The following is a 20,111-nucleotide window of genomic DNA, read 5'->3' as shown; positions in this document are numbered from 1 at the left end:
CAGTATTAACTGTTAGAATGCATATCCAAAAAGGTTCGGAGAAATATATTTTAGCGCAGTTTATTTCCTTAAGTACAAATAAATGATTTATCTGAAATATTAAAAAATCTTGAGAACATCAAGTTATTGCCACAGAATCAAGGACAAAAATCCAGTTTTAAGCTCCAAAATCCAGTTTTAAGATATTATAAACAGTCTGTAGCAGTTGCTATGAGAAAGTTCTACACATATCAGAATGACATATTGTGGAAATAGTGAAGTATATGCAATTAAGCTCTGACAGCCTCAAAACGCCAACATGTCTTGTTAGACCTATTTTGTATCATTATTAAATATGCAGAGATTGCATGGAAACACAAGAATGGCAACATTTCTGACAAGCTTTTGTTTTTTTGTCGTACATTTATTCAGAAATGTATCATAAAATAATTTTCCTGGAAGATCTTATGTACGTATATATTCAGGCACAAATCCTGACATATTACAGTTTCATTATGTTGCTATTGTTATAACTCATGAGGGCAATTAGAAAATAATAGTTTTTGTAAAAAAAGAAAGATAATATTTCACCAAATAATAATTATTTGGTTCAGTGTTTGACATTTCTATCTTTTTCAAAAATATTCATAATTATGAGTACTGGGTTTAATAGCCAAATTAATGTCTCTGTAACCTAGAATCCCCATTACGCAATTGACTTGACTTTCCAGGGGAGACTTAAATTGTCATGTAAAAGACAGAATTCTTGTAACAATATTTTATTTACAGTAATACTAATTGTATCTACTAACACAGCCAGCCTCTTCACTATCAATCACAGTGCACACCCCTCCCACAATCAATTCCTGGAGACACAGGCAGATTTTTCTTTTTCTTATTTTAAATCGCAGGGCCCCTCATTCACCAGACCATGCAAGGGCAATATTTACAAGCGTCATGTATTTACAAATCATACAAGTTGGTACACATTCATCATTTTTAATAAATTTGTCTGCATCATTCTAATGCACTGGAGCCTGAGAAATAAATATATAGTGAAATATAGTCCTGTCCTATACATGCAGTTCTTGTTATATTTGTTATATGGACACATATGGTAGTAAACCTAGTTGTTAGGTTGTAATGCTGATCAGAAAGAGTAATGGGCAATGTAAATGCTGATCTGAATGGTTAATGGGTCACTGTGTAAAGGTAAGATGAAAGTATAATGTGTAATTTGATATTGAGTATCAAATGTATGTTCATCTGAATGGTTAATATGTAATTGGGTCTAGGTGAACAGCAATTGAACTCTGAAAGAATAATGAGAAATTAGGGGCTGGTTCTCTCGCTGTCAGTGAATGTGTGGGAGTCAGACTGTCACTCTGACAGGAGACCTGAGGATGCCTGCACACCTATGTACAAAAGAGACGTGTGGGGGCACCAACAGGCCTTGACTGTTGTATAGACTATCCACCTGTGATGCTGCAGCTGTGCCACTGAAGCGTACCAGAAGTGAGCTGGGATACAGTGATACTCTGGCTTTAGCAGGTCTCATGTAAGACGCCCGGTAACTTCAGATTGTAAGGACATTCACGGGAGGATAGTGCTGTTTTAGCCATTAGCAGAGTCACCCATTGTCTAACCCTAGAAGTTCACACTGTGCTGCTCTATGGTCAGATCAGAGAAGAGAGCCATAGATGTGCAGCAGACAGGACTCACACAGCATAAAACAGAGGAATGTCAAGAATGAAATGCAGCAAGCTAATAGTTTCATCTCATGTTACTGTTACTCAAGGTACTCTACTCCTATTCACATTAACATGAATCAATACGTAATATCTACTCTTTTCCATGTAATTTAGCTCCTTTACATACAATAAAGCCTACGACTTTCAGAATAAGGATTTGTTTGAATTAATGACAAGAAAACACAACATGCGATTGTCAAAAACAAAGATTCACAGTATAACAGTCTGTGTTAGGCAGCTGGTAACAGACATGACCAAGTTCAGATCACATTTAAACTGTAAAACAAAGATTGCTTCTGGAACAGGAAAAAGTTACAATCACATTCAAATTTTCAATCATATCTAAAATTGAGCCAAAATTGCAGTGGTTTCGAAAATGCACAGATAACACAAGGTTTTCGTCAAGTAGTATAATGATAGTACAATTCAAATTAAACAATAGAAAAACAAAATTTCATTTGCGACACCCGTGTTTTTAAGCTGCAGTCACATCCAAAACACAAAAATAAGGTGATAGCATGTATATAATCAATAAAAACTTTGTACAAAACATAGAAGAAAATGTTGCAGTGGTAACACACACAGAATAGGGAATTTCAGTGGTAAAATTTCAAAACAACATGAACATAAAAACTAAACAAAGTTGCAATGCGATCAAAATGCAACAGGACATGGCAGTAGTAACATGCTGCAGTCCCATGTACAATATATTTGCTGTTGCTCTGTGGGTCTACTGGGTTTGTTTGTTCTATTGTCAAACAAATTGTTTCCCCATCTATAAAAGGAGCAGTGCTGATTAGAAAGCCTGAGAACGCTTGGGAGCATAAGACTATGCCGCAATTCAGGTGAATTCAGTTCCTACATACTCACATACAGTAGCTGCAGATGCAATGTACTATACACTCTGCAAAACCACACAAAAAACTGCACTGGATTCTGTCATATGTCAATGTTTAAGGGGTTGCTCCTGTTGCCGACTATATAATTTGATATTCTGTCTGTGAAATATCTTTATGTCTGAGGTATGTCCTCCATAGAGCAATTAACCAATAACTGAAAACCTTCACCCCAACTGCAGATGAAACTAAGACAACCTCTGAGTTGCTACTTAATGGGACATGACAACTAAATATCTATTACACACATAGTGGACCCAACTAAATTGTCTAAGAAATCAGGCAAAATTGGTTTGTTTGGATAACTTATTGTTTCCTCCCACAAACTTGCAGCAGTCTTAGACCTAGTGACATCACGAGAAGACGAGAGGGCATCCAGCTTTGAACTAAATGGGCAACAGTTTCATGCATATTGCACAATATATTGGATTATATATTTTCACCAGAGTGCACCTGTAACATATCCATTTAAAAGGATAATGTTGCATTTGTAATGTTTCCATGCAGACCGAGAAGTCAGTATGTGTTTGTCACTGAAAACATCTGAACATTTCTTCACATACAGTGCAGTCCGTATGTATTTGGCTTCTCAGCTACTTCTGAATAGTCAAGTGTATTCAATTGCTTCCTTAGTCCAGGGATAAGATAAGATAGTCTTGATTCTACACTGAGGCTGGTAGGCCAAGACAGTTGATAACCAAAGAATTCTCATCATATTGAAGAACCCAAGCACCTGTCCGACCAATCAGAAACATTCTTCAGGAGGCAAGTATGGATGTGTCAGTGACTACTCTCCGCAGAAGACAGAGGCTACAGATTTACAGAGGCAAGATGCAAAACCCTAGTATGTTGCCAAAACAGGGTGGCCAACAGCTTGCCAAGAGATACCTGGAGAGTTCTGGAAAAAGGTTTGCAAATAAGACCAAGAATATCAAAGTGATGGCAAGAGCAAAGTGTGGAGGGCAAAATGAACTGCCCATGAACCAGAGCACCCCCCTCATCTGTGAAACGTGGTGGTAGGGGTATTATAGTTTGGACATGTATGCCAGCCACAGGTGCTGATTGCCTTCATTGATGTAACTGCTGAAAGCAGCAGAATTCTGAAGTCTGCAGAAGCACCTTATCTGCTCAAGTTCAATCAAATGCCTCTAAACTCTGGACAGTGCTTCATCCCACAGCAAGACAATGATCCCAAGCACCAGTGCTCTCTTTCTTCTTAATGATGTTCCAAAGAGTTGATTTTGGAAAGCCTATTGTTTAGCCTGTGTCTCTGGCTGTTTTTTATTTCATAATGGCTTACTTGACTGGCATTGTCAACATGAGGCCAAGAGTTGTGCCAAATGCCAATAACAGACTCCAAAGGCAATCAAAAGCCTTGACTCAAGACTAGATACTGTAAGCTTTCTTGTATCTGCAGTAAGGAAGCAATTGAATACACCTGACTATTCAGAAGCAGCTGAGAAGCCAACCGTCCAATTACTTTTGGTCCCCTAAAATGGTGGGGACTATGTATAAAAGGGATGTGATTCCTACACACCACACAATATGGATGTAAATACCCTCAAATTAAAGTGGACAGTCTGCACTTTAACCTCACATTGATTATTTCATTTCAAATCCAATGTGCTGGACAACAGAGCCAAAAGAACAGAAATATCTATCCAAATATATACGTGCTGCACTGTATGAGATGCTACATCACTGTCAAAGGTTTAAATATTCAGATGTTTATATGGAGTACAACACACAGTTGATGAAAATTCCTTACATAAGACAGATATACACACAGGTTCTAGTAAGCATGATAATCCTTCAGTACAGACTGTTGTGGTCACCAATAGAGGATGGTATTGTAGGCTCCAGGAGGACGTTCTGAATAGTTTTGAAATATTGAGCTTCAAAGATTCCAAAGTGAATGGGCTCTAAGCATTACGACTAGATAAGATACAACTTTTAAATGTAACATTTTAAACAGTATTTTTGTATAAAACTTCACACATGTATTTAGTGCCCTATAAACAACACAAAACTATTTTTGTCAAAAATGTTAGTTATAACCATAATTCTCAGCTCATGAGGAGTCTGTGGTTAATAGGACAGGGATCTGCAAAATTCTGAGATCAGTCAGTTTGTTTACATACACACAATATTCTGGTTATTGCCATTATTTAGAATAAGACAATATTCTGATGGCTTTACATGGCTACTGAGAAGCCTGATTGAGATGGATATTCTGAATAAGCTGTGTACATGCCCAAATAGTGTTCCAATAACCTGATTTTTGTCACGTAATATTCGCAATAAGGGGAATATGCAATCAGTTTATCTGTAAATGCACTTATACGACCCATATCTTATTCAAAATATTGCCTTATTTGGAATAATATTGGAATAGGAGTGTGCATGTAAACATACCCATTGTGTTTGTTCAGCATGCATTCTGAGATTTTCAGCCACTGTGTCTGAAGAACTCTAACAGTCATCAAGATGGCTAGAGCTATGATGGCGGTGAGACTGTACAGTAGATGAATGTGTGCGTCGCATGAGCTAAACTAGCTGCTATGTGCAAATGATTATGGCTATGAAATGAAGCATGTAGCTGGAACAGCATGGGATGTGTGTAACACAAAGTCAAATCCTCCCTTAACGTTGTCTCGCCTGCCAATTCATGCAGAGGTAGATTGTCTTGGAACCCGTAACAGTGCTATCCACCAGAATCATGAAGAAATCAAACACTGCTCCATTTCAACAATGTTTTTTCCAAATGCCCTTCAGTATAGTCAGCTCACACTCCAGAAAAAGAGACAAAGAAACCCCCCTCCCAAAACAAATATGATATACAAATATCATATTTCTATTAAGTAGATGTTTTCTGACACCAAGGAATTTGCTAATATTTCACTGAAAGCAATTACTGTAAGTATAATAATTGAGTAATTATAAGAATGTCCAGATCCAACAACCAAGGATAGATTTATCAAGACACCAAATGCCCCTATGCCAACCAGCCACCATGACCTTGACCACACCTGTGTTCAGTATACAGGCCGCAGTGTAGTACTGGTCCACACAAGGCAGAAGACTAGAGTTTGATCACATTTCAACCATATTTGTTGGGAGTTTTATGTTGATAGATTTGATCCTGCCCCTATGGTAATTCAAAGTCACACAGATGCATCCCGTACTGCGCCACTATGAGAAAATACAGTCACCCTTATTAATGTGCTCTGTTTCATGTCCTGCCAAAAGCAATACATATATAAATGTAAAGTTCATTGGTAAGTCAATCTGGATTATGAAATATTTTTTCATTAAAAAAAACGTTTCAGCATGTTACCTTCTTCAGTGTGCAGGTACAATTCAGACATTCCATCTTATTTTGAGCAGGTACCATAAGCTGGAATGTCTGCTGTTGTTGTACCTGCACACTGAAGAAGGCAACATGCCAACACGTTTGTACATGATCTCGCACTGAAGTAAAACCAATATAGAAATATCTTTTTTTTAAAGCATTGTAGCATTCTTTTTGAGTGCAAACCATTTTCTTTTAAATTGGTAGTCTTTTTACAGCAGTAGCACTTAAGCTATCTAAGCATGTGTGGTAAGGACTAAAACAGGGCAGGTCATTAAGGGTCTCCATATTTCTACACGAGGCATTGATTTTGTAAACATTCTCTTAAAATGACAAATGGACACAAAACAAAAAAACACTACACAGTTTAAATTAAATACTGCATCTCACACATAAAATGGCTATCTGCTTTGACCTCATTTTTGAAAAAATATTAAATATTCATAGTACTTTAAAACACAAAATTGTACAATAACATTCATAGGATTCATCAAAGGAACTGAACAGAGTTTCGTGAAAAGGTGATATAAAGTGCTAAAAAGTGAGGAATTAGGTTACCATATTTTCTGGTCAAATAAATAAATGCATTTTAAAATTACAGCTGATGTTAAAGATCTGACCACATTTGTTTTTCTAAATTAATAAAACATAATTAAGACTTTAAAACGGGAAGAGTAACAAGTTTCTGTGCGTTGAAGGGGTGAATAATACTTGACTCAAGAATCTGTCAGCTTGTTCCTGTTTCTCTCACTCATTTTTACACTCTATGTTCCCTCTCTCACTCCTCAGGGTCAGTGGTCTTGAGGACGGAGTCCTCGCCCAGTATCTTACAGAGCTCGTTCAGTCTGTGTTGCATCTTGGGAATGCCGGCCAGCTGTGTCTCCAGGCGCTGCTTCTCCTCGGTCAGGGAGAGTCGGGTGGCTGTGTCCAGCTGCTCAAAGCGCCAGCCCCCCTCCCCGTCAAACTGGAGCAGGTGTGTGTGGTACTTCCTGGAGATCCACAACGACAAGAGTTAGTACTATCACAAATGGTCATAACTCAAGCAGGACTCTCTTAGCACTTCAGTGGGAGGCCGCCTGGAAAAAACCAGGTGGCAGTTAGAATGCTGCTAGTGAGCTATGAAGGGGTAGTGTCATTTTGGCAATATCTTCTGTTCTCTAACCCCCTCCTTTCTACCAGACAGTCAAAGGAAAAGAGAAAGCAGCAGTAAGCAGCCATGAACCACTTGTGAGGAAAAAAGCTCAATAAAATACAAAAAATAAACTGATAAAAAGGTACAAAATGGCGTGAGGGTGGAACTTCAATGAGCTGTGGTGCTGTGGTCATTTCAAACACCACAGTCACACAGCAGAGAGTAGTAGTCCTCAATAACGCTGTTACCAGTGAAATATAGTACTGCACAGGTCTGATTATTTAGTGCCTGTCTGTGAGGGACTGCCTGCTGGCCACTGATTGGTTGGCCTAAGAGTCAGTTACTGGATATTCTGCTAGTTATGGATTTGAGAGCCTACCAGTCCATGATTGGATAGCCTGCTGGTCAGGGGCAGGACAGCCCGCTTACAGATCACATGGTCTGTTGGCCGGAGAGCAGCCATGTTGACTCACCAAAGAGAGGGCCTGTGTGTAATTGACAACAAGGAGATCCCAGCATCTTTTGCTGCTTGGAATATCTTCCCCTCCACATCGATGCTGACAGCACTTGTGCACTCATCCAACAGGGCGTACTTTGGCCTAAGGAAAGATGGGTGGGATTAATCCGCTTGTTATAGTAGAAAATGCAGGTGTAACAGAAAGGTGTGGTTTCTGACATAATGCATGCATAAGACACAGACAGGTGAAGTCTTACTTGTGGTAGAACATGCGGGCCATCCCCATTCTCTGTTTCTCTCCCCCAGACAGAACGTCTTTCCAGTCGGTCTCTGCATCCCAGCCTGCAGGCACAGCACACAGCATCTCTGTGATTACAGTCATTAAACGCCACAGTCGCTGCATTTGGCTCTGCTCTCAGGTAAAATAAATGAATTCTCCTCAGTTGTCAAAGAATAAAAAATAAACGTCATACATGCCACAGAATTGCCACATCTACCGCTTCTAAATCCAGACTAAGAGCCAAGGGTGAGATGCATGCACAGTAGGACTCTTCTGTTCTGTGCAGGGTGCAATAATGGTCCAACTGGCAGGGACCCAATTCACAGTAAAGAGAGCAGGACCGCAAAGGGAATTTCCTTTCAATAACCTTTAGCTGGAAAAGATTTATACATTCATATAGACCAGGAATGCATGCTTCAAACCATTATTACAGAGATGCTTATTATAGAACATATTTAACATAACATAATAACGAGAACAAGCCATTCAGACGACTAAGTGTATAGTGAGCAATAAGTACTCTTAGTGTACTTAGTACACTTAGTACACACTGTGTACAGTGCTCACTACTTACAAATTAGATAGTATCTAACACCTTACCAAGCCTGGTCTTGAAAGCCCCCACAGTTTCTGACACGTCTACATGACATGGTTAGCTATTCCACACAGTGACTACTCTGTGAGGAAAAATACTTCTTAATATCTGTGTGGAATTTACCTTTTGCTCATTTCTATTTATGCCTCCTCATTCTACTAACAGAACTCAAACTGAAGAATTTCTTCTTTATTTGCATTTACTACAAAGCTGCTCTCCAACACCAAATACTCAATTCACTAGAGTGAGAAAACAAAGTGGCCTCAAGTATGTATACAAATGATTACTGTAAATAAATGGTCCTCACTTAAGGAATTTGATTATAAAATGCCTTTATAATTGTAGAATATCCCAGAGGAGAAATCTGTCACAGAATCCGTGATGTCTGTAACAGCGACACGTCTTTGTCTATCCATTATCCACTGTACACCTGAGTCTTCTTTAGGGCCTTTGTGCAATGACCACCCTGTTTCTTAGTCTCTGTTACCTAATTAAATCCAACTTTCAATAAGTGCTCTGCTCTGTTTTCCTTTCTCAAGAGCAGAGATGGTCAGGGTGGAGGCTGCTTGTAACCCAGAGTACAGAGTTTTGGAGTGCACATGCATACCTCCTTCACGGGTGACGATGTGGTTGAGGTTGACGATGTTTAGGATGCTCTCCAGGTTTAGGTCACCACAACCCTTCTTCCGCATGTCCTCCACTGAGTCTGGGTAGATGACTTGGTCTCGCAGCGATCCAATAGACATGTACGGCCTGTGATAAAATCACATTATTAATTAAAATATTAGCAGGCACTTACAGTTTTAATGTTAAATGTTTAAAAATGAATGCTTTCATAAACAAATGCTTTTGACATAAGCATACTGAAAACCCATTATCCATATTTTCTCTCCACTTTAAAAGGGCGATCATTTGCTGTAAACTGTACATACTGTAGGCTAATGAGTTCTTATAAATGGATGCGTTCCAGACTCCCAGCCCTTTTTGAAGCACTCCATTTTTGGCAGGATTGTACAGTAAGATAGCAAAAAAAGACATATCTTTATAATATAACCCTATATGTTTGTGGTACATTAATCTACATGCTATTTTTAATCAGTTTGTCATGAGAAAATTTCCGAATAGCTCTGCTCAGATACCAGTTGGTCAACGGGAGGTAAGCTCAGCTTTCTATTGGTCAGCAGCAGGTAGGCCTAGGTCACTTCAGCCCTGTATTGACTCTATCATTTAACATTAAATATTTAGTCCACTCTGGAGACGCTGGCTCTGCAGGCACCTGGATGAGCTTGTAAATATTTCACTGCCGTGGGTTCAGTTTCCTCCTAAGAGCACACTGCCGGATCCAGTTGCAGTTTCTCAGATTACCAGTGGAGTGTGGCTCAGAGGTAACTACTACACGCAGTCTGTGTATGTGTGAAATGGGTTGACAAAAGAGAGGTTTGGCCCCAGGTTGAGTTTATAAACAAGGACCTCACGTTTTACGTGTACGCAGTATAAGGTGGTGTGGAGTGGCGGGGGTTTGTGAGCGTAAGTGGACCTGGGATGTGGTGGGCATGCTGTATGTGTGGTAGTATGGAGTGAGGAGTTGTTGTGTGGGGTGTGTGGTGTGCGGGCTGGTGCAGTACCTCTGGGGGATGTAGAACATGTGCTGTGGGGGTGGTTTGTGCAGCAGGCCTCCGTACACAGGCCACAGCCCACTCAGGATCCGGAACAGAGAGCTCTTCCCACAGCCATTGGGCCCTGTGATGAGGAGGTGCATCCCCTCCTCCACCTATAGCAGGCCAGCGAGAGCACACAATCGTACACTCAGATACACACGCGATATGTCAATCACAGAGATGTTTACTACAAATACATTTTTTGGGACCCATCTACATCTATGTGTATGCACCACAATGGAACTCATGTGAAAGAGTGCACACAACATTTTGGATTTGGATAGAAAGTCTACAGTATATTTTTCTGTCAAGGAAACTAACCTCAAAATTCAAGCTTGACACGACCACGTCCCCATTAGGTGTGATTATGGGGACACTCTGACACACAATTCCCTTATCCACATCAATAACTTTTCCTGGAAAAACACAAAGATACACACACATCAATGCACTTTTGATTTGTCACTGTGAAATCCAAAAATAAGATCAACAAAAAAAGAGAAAACAGGATTCATTTTTGTTTTCTTATTATCAATATCGTCATAGTAAATTCAGTTCTTTAACTAAGTGTAAAATATAGACAAGATAAATACTTACAGAAATAAAACATTACTACTATGTGAACCACTTATAAAAGACTACCCATATCTCAAAGCATGCTTCCTCCATCGGCTCAAAACAGAGAGCTTGGAATGGCACTGAGGGTGTAAAACGGTTAATGGAGTGACATTTATTGAGATTTTCCTCCAACAGCATATGATCTGAATTCAGACCAGATTATGTGATGAGCTTCACTTTGGCAATATGGTTTAATGCATGGGGGATGTTTGTTGTAAGCCTCATATAAGTACAGAGAGACCATCTCTCTACATTAGGACAGGAGGGAGGAACAGGACATCTCTTTTCAAGCAGATATGCTTGCTGTTCCCCAGTGAAGACCAACTCATGATGCTTTACTCAGTGTACTGCACAAACAAGGGCCGTGCCAGCAAAGGCATAACCTTCATGCAGCGCTGCTCCTGAGCTCAAGCACCACTCTCATGTTACTGTGGTTCAAAGCCAAGCAATGTGTCAGCAAGACTGGGTCTTTCGTAACTCTTACAGTTAAAGCCTAGATATTGGAAAAATGAGTGGACTCCAATGGTTTCATAAGCACAAGATTGCAGTGACTCAGAATATAGGCAATGGACATAAGCAGCACAAAAAGCTTTTATGTTATATGCATAATGTAAATTCAATACAGTTTAAGTCAGTTCTTAAAACGATCTGAAAAATGAGACATAACAAAAAGATACCAAGTCAAATGCAGATTTACATACTCTTATTAGATTATTAATTCATTCATTATCCTAACGCACTTATCCTGAACAGGGTCGCAGGGGGGCTGGAGCCTATCCCAGCATACATTGGGCGAAAGGCAGGAATACACCCTGGACAGGTCGCCAGTCCATCGCAGGGCTTACACAACATTCACTCACACACTCATACCTAGGGGCAATTTAGACTCCAATCAGCCTAACCTGCATGTCTTTGGACTGTGGGAGGAAACCGGAGTACCCGGAGGAAACCAACGCGCACATGGGGAGAACACTCAAACTCCACACAGAGAGGCCCCGGCCGACAGGGATTCGAACCCAGGACCTCCTTGCTGTGAGGCGGCAGTGCTACCCACTGCACCATCCGTGCCGCCCTTATTAGATTATCCGTTGGTTTTTGTTTTCTAATAGAACCACTGTATCCTTATTTTAAGGACAACAAAAGAGCACTCATTCAGAACGGCCATTGGCAGTTTTTTTACTTTTGTTTATAAGCAAATGTTCACAGATGTTAATCTCCCTTATTTACCCATTCAAATGTGCATGCAAAGGTCTCTCACAAGAGCACCTTACTGTGACAGTGTGGAAGAAATGTGTGTAAGTCTGTAAGTATGTATTTAAAAATCCGCATTATTTTAGCCATGGTAAGTGATGTCATGTGCCTGCAATTTCAGGCCTGGTATCCACCCTTCTGCTACTCTGTAAAGCGTCTTCTATGTCTCTGTAAAGCGTCTTCTATGTCTTCCACATGGGGCGACAAGGCTCAGGCAGTAAGAACAGTCGTTTGGCAGTCGGAGGGTTACCGGTTCGATCCCCCGCCCGGGCTGTGTCGAAGTATCCCTGAGCAAGACACCTAACCCCTAAATGCTCCTGACATGCCTTGCATGGCAGCAAATCGCCGTTGGTGTGAGAGTGTGTGAGTGTGTGTATGAATGGGTGAATGAGAAGCATCAATTGTACAGCGCTTTGGATAAAGGCGCTATATAATAGCCAACCATTTACCACTTCTGCAGAAATCGCAGATATAGAAATTAAACTGAATTTAATTGGTAGCCATATAATGCATCTATGCAGGGCACTTAGACATTTCCACTGCTCTTAAGACTCCCCACACTGATTATCTGGAAGGCTGAGCATGCTCAGTGATTTATTCTGGCATCATCAATCAGTGCTGTACCTCTCATCTCCAGAGGGCCATCGATGTGCATCTCAGGCTTGGCTGCACCCTTCTCCTCTCCTGCAGGGGTCTGGGATACTGTGGAGCGCTTATACTGCCCCTTCTGCACCTCGCTGAACACCCGTAGCATGTTGTGCACGCGGGCCGTGTACCCGGCCAACTCTGTGATCTGTCACGCAGAAAGAAAGAAGAAAACGTTTGGTCAGATCATCCTACACAGTGACACCCCCCCCCCCCCCCCCCCTCCCAAAGACAGCGTTCGTGTTCAGAATTCACCCCACACAGAGTTAGGATGATCTGAGCTGAACCCACACTGGGTGGCTTCATGAGAAATGAGGGATTGGAATTTAGAAGCTACTTGATAATGTCACTGGAACCCCTTTGATGATGTAATCATTGCTGCCATAACAGTCACTGTTTGTAGTGCCTCAGCTGCTGTGTCTTAACAGTAATCACACACAGCACGTGGCAGCAGGCTTTCAGTACCTCCAACAGGAGTCAGGTGCTCTGTGCTAAAGCTATTGTTTCAACACAATTTAACAGTTTGGTCAAAGCGCCTCTTTAGGAGTTTTCTTCCTGCAAGCTTAAGCTCATTATTAGCAGCAAAGATAGTAAGTAGCACACATGCACACATTATCCTGTTCAAAATTTAAATAAATCACACCATTTTTTTGTAGGACAGCAGTCTACCATGTCCTGTGTTTTTAATACAGCTGCACTAAATCTGTTGTCATCAACCGTTTATTACATAATGTTGCTCTTGTCGAAAACATCTCCTAAATGAATGTAATGTAATACAAATGTTACTGTAACATACAGATTTTCTTAAATCCAACCAGATATTTCAACTAAGATGCAATGCCTTCATCTTTTTTTGTGCACCGACAACACTGCCCCACGCACGTGTACGAGATACAAGCCTTCACAGTGAACGAGACTCATTTCCAGAAAGGAGACTTTATGAAAGAGACTGAATGGTGAGGCATTGCCATTGTCTGCCTGCTTTAATGAAGCAGGAGGGGAACCTTTCCGTAGTTACTTGTTATGCTGTGTTGGCAAGGAACTGGAACGCAACAGCAATGCAGGCTTGACTCAGGGAAGCCTGCTGCATGTTAAACAGATGGTGGATTATTCCTCACCAGGCTAAGCCCAGGCACAACAAAGTATCTTACTGCTGCACTCGCTCGGTGATGTCAGTGAGCACGACGCCAGATGACGAGTCACCAGCATTCACTGATCACGTCTTGTCACCGGGTTATGGGTAGGAGGAAACCACAGGCAACGGAACAAAATGTAAATCAAGTTAGTCTTGTTGCGGCTCCCCCCTCCTATGCAGTTCAGAGACGGTACGCAGAGCTGAGAGCTACTGTATGTGAGAACACACTGTTCTACCATCCTGTTCTAACTCTGCTCTCACGCTGCTTGAACACGCTGTTTTAATACTCTGCTCTGACACCCTGTTCTAATTCACAGTGCACTGCAATGGTTAAAAACTGGACATTAAATAATTAGTCGCCAAATTCCAATCCCAGATGAGGAACTGTTGTTGTACTCTCTAACAGCTTAAGCCTGATTACTTCAGTGAATATTTACCTGTTTACTAAAATGTTGAAGAAAAAGATTCTGTCTGGTTACGGCTATAAAATAAATGATCCGTAATAATAAGAATGCAGTGTTGCACCTGCCTTTTTTCCCATAATTTACCACTAGACACCCTGACAGGATTATTTAAAGATCCGTGTGGTAAATTCTTAAAGTCTCATTGCCATTCTCCACATTTCATTAGAGTTTCAACAGGGCAGAGACGTGGCTGAGCAGCTGCAACCAAAGCAGCAGTGGAGCGCAATGAGAGGGGCCCTGCTCACAGCAAAGCTGCTTACATCCAGCGTGATCAAGCCGGACAGGATTTACTCAATCGTCCGTCCAAATTGCATGAATGGACAACACAGTTTTCAGTTCTAAAAATAGAAAAAGTGCCCACGCTTCAGTGAACAGGGCCTCCCTGATTCCCCCTGTAATGTCCTTCACGGTCTCCAAATTTAGACCACAGCTCCGACAACAATAACCCAAAACGCTGTTCTGATAACGGATGAGCTTTCGAGCCGCTGCTTCGTGTCACACTAAAATAACCTCCATTTGCACATTTACATGCATAAATCCGCCAAGTCCACACGGTCCCACCATTCACCAGTCTAAAAGCCTATTCACACTGCAAACAGCACTTAGCCCAGCTATTAACAGGGTACTCTCATCTAATCTTTACTGGCCAGGAATGTGCTGTGTCAAAGCATGATGGGGAAGTCAGCTACCTCAATAGGGTGACACCTGAAAAATATGTGACAAGCTGAATCATGGGGGGGCCTTATTTTGGATTGCCTGGCCAGTTCTAAAGAACAAAAAGCCGAGAAGAATAAAATAAAGATACGGTGTCTTTGTATAAACTCATCAATAAGTACATGGTATCTGCATACAAGTGCATCTGTGAAACAATCTGTAGAGCATACTGTTTTGAGGATGACATGTCCTTAAATGGATACAGCTGTGGGGATATCAATTACTGTGGTGGATAAGGTTAAAGGTAACAGTGGGGTCAAGGAAAATGGCAGTATACAATTATGCCATCTCACAGCAGCCCTGCAGATGCAGGCATATAATGCTGATTGGTGACTTAAGGAGGGACTAACCTATCAGAGCTCTCATGTCTGTTTGAATTACCAGCCACAATTGAATTAATCAACTTCATTGGAAGTGACACAGTTGTGTTATTTATGACTTATAATCATATGGCTGCCAATATGAAGTGAAGCACAGTCTCTTCATATTAACAGCATAGTTTGGTGGTTCAGAACTGAAATTATATAGCTATACCCATTTCACGATTATTGACAAAAACCGCTACTAAAGATGCAACATGCTGATTGGTCGATTCTATCTGATAACATTGTATGTATTAAGCTTTATTCATATTGGATTACTCTTCTTCGCCGAAACAAACATGGTCTCAACGATTTCCAAATACAGTACAGTCGTAGTTCTCTGATCACACTCTGATCACACCAAGGTACCTAAAATCCCTATGAGCACATTTTGCCGCACCCTGGACTGAGTTATACCAAACTGAATATTCTATATGCTGACCAGATATCCAGCTCTGGGTCCCTTCTGTCTCTTGTATGTCTGTATACAGAAGCTTCTGGTTGGTATGGTTTTGCAACCATACGCTGTACGATCCATGATGTTTTTTGTAGAATATGCTTTATCATAAACATTGTTGATCCGTAGATCCGTAGATCCGTATTTAGTTGATCCGTAGATCCATATTCAGAATATTGCCATTGCTGAACCCACCAATGAGAAAGGATGGACATGCTACATCACCTCTTTGTAGGAAGACATGATCCTCTCGATGGCGTCGGCTCCGGAGGCCAGGAGGTTGCGTGCCGTGGTGAAGGCTTCCGTCCTCTCGCTGACCAGCACCTGTGTTTGCCCATCCGCAAGCTCTGCAAAACACACCGCAAGAGAGTCCTTTACTGGCCCTATTCACTCTGTTTCATCCTATATCTTTCTCTGTCCTGGACATTTATATAGATAGGCTACGAGTTGTTTCTATTTCCTGTTCAAACTATCATCTTTCCTTTTAGGTGGATTCTCATTTTTCAACCTGATCTTTATCCCGTCTTTGCAAATAGATGGGCTAAAGAGGACAAAAACTGTGGACAAAAAAAAACACTGGAAATCAGCAACTATACTGAGATGGGCCCAAAAAATGAATTCATACTTGTACACTACCACCAATATATTTGTGCCTTTTTCATCTTTGTTTCCCTCTATAAGAAGCAAACAATATTTTTAGCTCTCCCTGAATTTTAAAACATAGATCTTTCCAGAACCATACCATGTCATTACAGGCATGCATGATTTGCAGGCTTTGTCAGGGAACACAAAATACACTGTCCTGAAAAAAAAGCTGAATGACTTTTTTTTTTCTTTGTTGAAATGAACAATACAACAAAAGACAGGCCTGCAGCCACAACAAAGAACTGACCACGGTCCTGTTTTAAACAAAGCTGAGGCCCAGAGGGTGTTTGTGCGACAGCTGGGACTGCTAGGGGCTACCCCACTAAGATAAACTCTCAGATTTCTTTTTGCCAATCTTCTATCACAGTTCACAAAACACACCCTATTCTAAGCCGTCTAAAACTCCTGTGAGTGAAGGCTGGAGTTCACTCCTTTCCTTTCCTAAGCCAGTCATCACTAATCGGGTATATGAAATGTACAGTCCTGAAGGAAGAATGATGGCTACATTTCATAAGTTAAGATGCCAAATAATTTAAAAAGATCAAACTATGTAATTAGGCACAATTCCTCAAGGTCCACATGGCAAACAACAACACTAACTAGTGACTTGAATACCGCATTTTTGCATTATTTTGTCTGTAACGCAAATCTCAAATACGGACAAAAATGAAATTTCTAACATAATTTTTCAGCAAGAGCTCCCTCTTTCTCTCACAAACCAAATGCAATGTGTCTCAGTATCAAGACTTGCCAATTGTGCTGTGATAAGAAGCGGTGGCTGCTCTCCCGACTGAGCGCTGCAGCTTCAGAATACCAAATTGGGGAGCAAAATGGGGAAGCGGTTAACGAGCCCAAATGCCGTGTAATTTCCATACACAAAGCTAAGACGTCAGAAGACGTTCAATCAGTCGTCAACTTTACCGTGGCCACCACATATAGCTGGCCATATGAAACAACATTTCACAAAAGCAGCTACATGTGACGAAAGCAGATGCTCTGCATAGAAATAATAACTAAGGTGTGCCGCTAAGTGCCGCGTGAAAATATATTTGCGATTTATAGTATCCAACTTCGGTGAAGCCTGAATATTCAAATTTAAACCCAGTCTTGCCTGGACGCATTTGAATATCGTGTGACAACTCTCGTCGTGAACGGCCCTTATTGTCGAACAACGAGGGGCACATACTGTAGCCTACCATTGTCCGCAAAGCCGGTAGCGGTGATGATTGGCACAGCCACCATGACGAGGCCACTTCCACTCCACACGTACTTCATAAGGAACTGCTCCAGCATAATGTACCACAGGCGCTTGGATAAAATGAGGTTCATTTGCTCCGCCAGAGCCTTGTAGCACTTCTGCAGCTGCCGCATCTCCACCTGGCGCGTTAGAAAGGAACCTCATCACATTTTGATAGTGCAGATATTGGGTGATTAACTCTTAAAACAATCCCACCCACCCCCGAATATGTATCCTAGACTGCCACTGTCAGCTAATATCGCAGTTTATAGGCCTATTTAACGTTAGCTAACCATATATCCAAATTACGAACTAAACTAATCTATTTAACGTCATAATACGTACAATATTTTGTTATACAGTGAATGACAGGTTGTGTAACATCCAAATAAAGAAACTATGAAATTAAATTTGCCTTACCGTGTGCCCCCTGTAAAAAGCTATCTCTTCAGCATTGGCAATGATTCGTGAATGCACATAACGTAGATATCCTTTCCTGTGCGCCTCCTCTGCCACCAGTTTCCCAAATTTGGGGGAGCAAGCCCGCAAGACCTTCGCGGTGGCGAACACCACGAGCCCTGCCAGCAGGGTCGGTCCGCTGGCATTGGCTCCCCGAGACCTCGCTGTTTGTATGAGTGTGTAGGAAGTAAGCATCACGTCAAGGATGGGTTTGGTGAGGTTTGAGTACAAATGTGCCACAGACTGCGAAAACATCATGATGTCCTCCGTGAGGGACTGGTCCGGGTTGGCCAGCCTCCCATCCATATTACTGACCTTATAATAGGTCTGGTCCGTGAAATATGTTCTGTATGCGTGGTCAACAAGGCGCGTGCGAAAGGCCAGGGCAAGCTTGCACTCCAGATAACGAATTGCGCTGTTCACGAATGTGGCCGGGATGGCTATCAGAAGCCATTTCATCAATTTGAAGACGAAGCTCCGCGGTTGTTTCTCCACGATAGTCTTTACAATCTTGCCATCCAATCCTGCCACATAAATAGACAGAAAAGTCCTGGACACAAGAGCGACTGAATGCAGACAGAGCAAACCGAGTTCTTTGGTTACAAGCTTTGGAAATAGTATTTTTACGAGTTCCAGAATTTGATTGAAGAATTCTGCGTTTACAGCGGGGGACCTTTTGCTTGGTGCTGCCTCGGCTGCTGATGGTAGAATCAACCCGTTTTCCTCTCCATCTCTTGCAGTCGGGGTCTTTAAGTCTTTCCGTTTGTTTATCTGTCTGCAGATGATGGGGTAAAGCGTTTTTACCCCATAGGCAGCGGCCACAAAAAAGGCTGCCCGTTTCGCCGCAGTAGACTGATTCCATTTCACATTTGACGCTGCATGTAACATATTAGACATTTTTATACACACTGCGATGACAGCGAACTTGCTAGCTATTCCTGTCCGTTGATGTTCGGTATCATGTCCATTGAGATTGTCTAAACATGAACCGAAAAAAGCACAACGACGTTTGATTCCTGACGGAAAATATAGTGCGAATGTATGTGGCAGATTGCACCGCTAGATCGGAAATGTTTCCATCAATAGGTTTTGCAGCGTCTCTTGCTGGCAACTCCCCCGGAAGGAGGCTATTGGTTGAATGAGCAACGAATTCAAATACAGTAAGTGGCTGTGATGTTTCAGTGACCTGTCCTGTGCTGAATTTCTAGCCTACGTAGTCAGGCTGCGCGGCGGCTTGGTTAGCTAGCCTATTATGATCAATCACTGGACATAACACTAATTTTCGCTTCTTGCACCGCAGAAACAATTATTTCCATCCATATACACTCAGCACTGAAGATGCATCAGGCTAAGTGACTGCAAGAACAGTCCATGTTATAGGGACTACGTTAATGTATATATTTATAACACCAAATAAATGTAGGCTGTTTTTGCAAATGGAAGAAATAGTAGGCTACAACAGGTAACACGTTTTTATTCAGTTCGTAAGTTTAGTAAGAGCATTGGCTTGCAATGTATAACACATTTGGATTTTAACTGAAGTCAGATAATCGAATTTGAGAATGCATCTGGCCATGGTGGCTGGGGTGGGGGTGGGGGTGGGTGGGGGGGGGGGGGGGGTAAAGACGAGCTTTCTCTACAGTTTTGTAAACACATGGGCTGCTTTGGGGCCCCTCAGCAAAATGTTACAATATTGACATTACATTGCTGGCATTTGCCAGACGCTCTTATCCAGTGCAATTTACAGTGAGAAGACAAGTGCATAAAATGCACACTTCCCCCTTCAAGAATGCCTGCATTTCCCATAGCTACGTAATTGTATGCATTTTGAGTTCCAGATAAAATTATAATACTGATATTGACAATTATGTATTAAGTAGTTATTTATACCGATATTATATTAATAGTTCTACATACTACATAGCCTGCCATATGGCGATAGGCATACATCCACGATAGTAGTGGTTTCCAACCTCCTCCCGTGATTCCCTCCCCGGTTTTCGTTCCAACCACTGTTGCATTTT

The 20,111-nt window shown here is 41.5% G+C and overlaps 1 protein-coding gene across 1 annotated transcript; it reads right to left on the bottom strand.

Moving 5' to 3' along the window:
* Nucleotides 1-382: 382 nt before the first annotated feature.
* LOC133135417 (ATP-binding cassette sub-family D member 2) lies at nt 383-19,109 on the bottom strand. Its single transcript, XM_061252400.1, has 10 exons — nt 18,049-19,109; nt 17,588-17,768; nt 15,972-16,093; nt 12,594-12,762; nt 10,422-10,516; nt 10,068-10,213; nt 9,050-9,195; nt 7,825-7,909; nt 7,584-7,709; nt 383-6,967 (listed from the first exon to the last, which is right to left on the bottom strand). The coding sequence occupies exons 1-10, from the start codon at nt 18,982-18,984 to the stop codon at nt 6,757-6,759; spliced, it is 2,217 nt and encodes a 738-aa protein (XP_061108384.1). The 5' UTR covers nt 18,985-19,109; the 3' UTR covers nt 383-6,756.
* Between the last annotated feature and the right edge of the window lie 1,002 nt (nt 19,110-20,111).

The sequence above is a fragment of the Conger conger genome, chromosome 8 (assembly GCF_963514075.1).
Source record: "Conger conger chromosome 8, fConCon1.1, whole genome shotgun sequence".
In the NCBI taxonomy this organism is placed as follows: Eukaryota; Metazoa; Chordata; class Actinopteri; order Anguilliformes; family Congridae; genus Conger; species Conger conger.
This window is presented reverse-complemented; position numbering and strand designations above follow the sequence as displayed.

Excerpts from the sequence above, each read along its gene's own strand:
- LOC133135417 (XM_061252400.1), bottom strand. The coding sequence starts at position 18,984 with ATGTCTAATATGTTACATGCAGCGTCAAATGTGAAATGGAATCAGTCT. Across the intron at positions 16,094-17,587 it reads TACCGGCTTTGCGGACAATG|AGCTTGCGGATGGGCAAACA; the intron begins GTAGGCTACAGT and ends TGTGTTTTGCAG. Across the intron at positions 12,763-15,971 it reads TCATGTCTTCCTACAAAGAG|ATCACAGAGTTGGCCGGGTA; the intron begins GTGATGTAGCAT and ends TCTGCGTGACAG.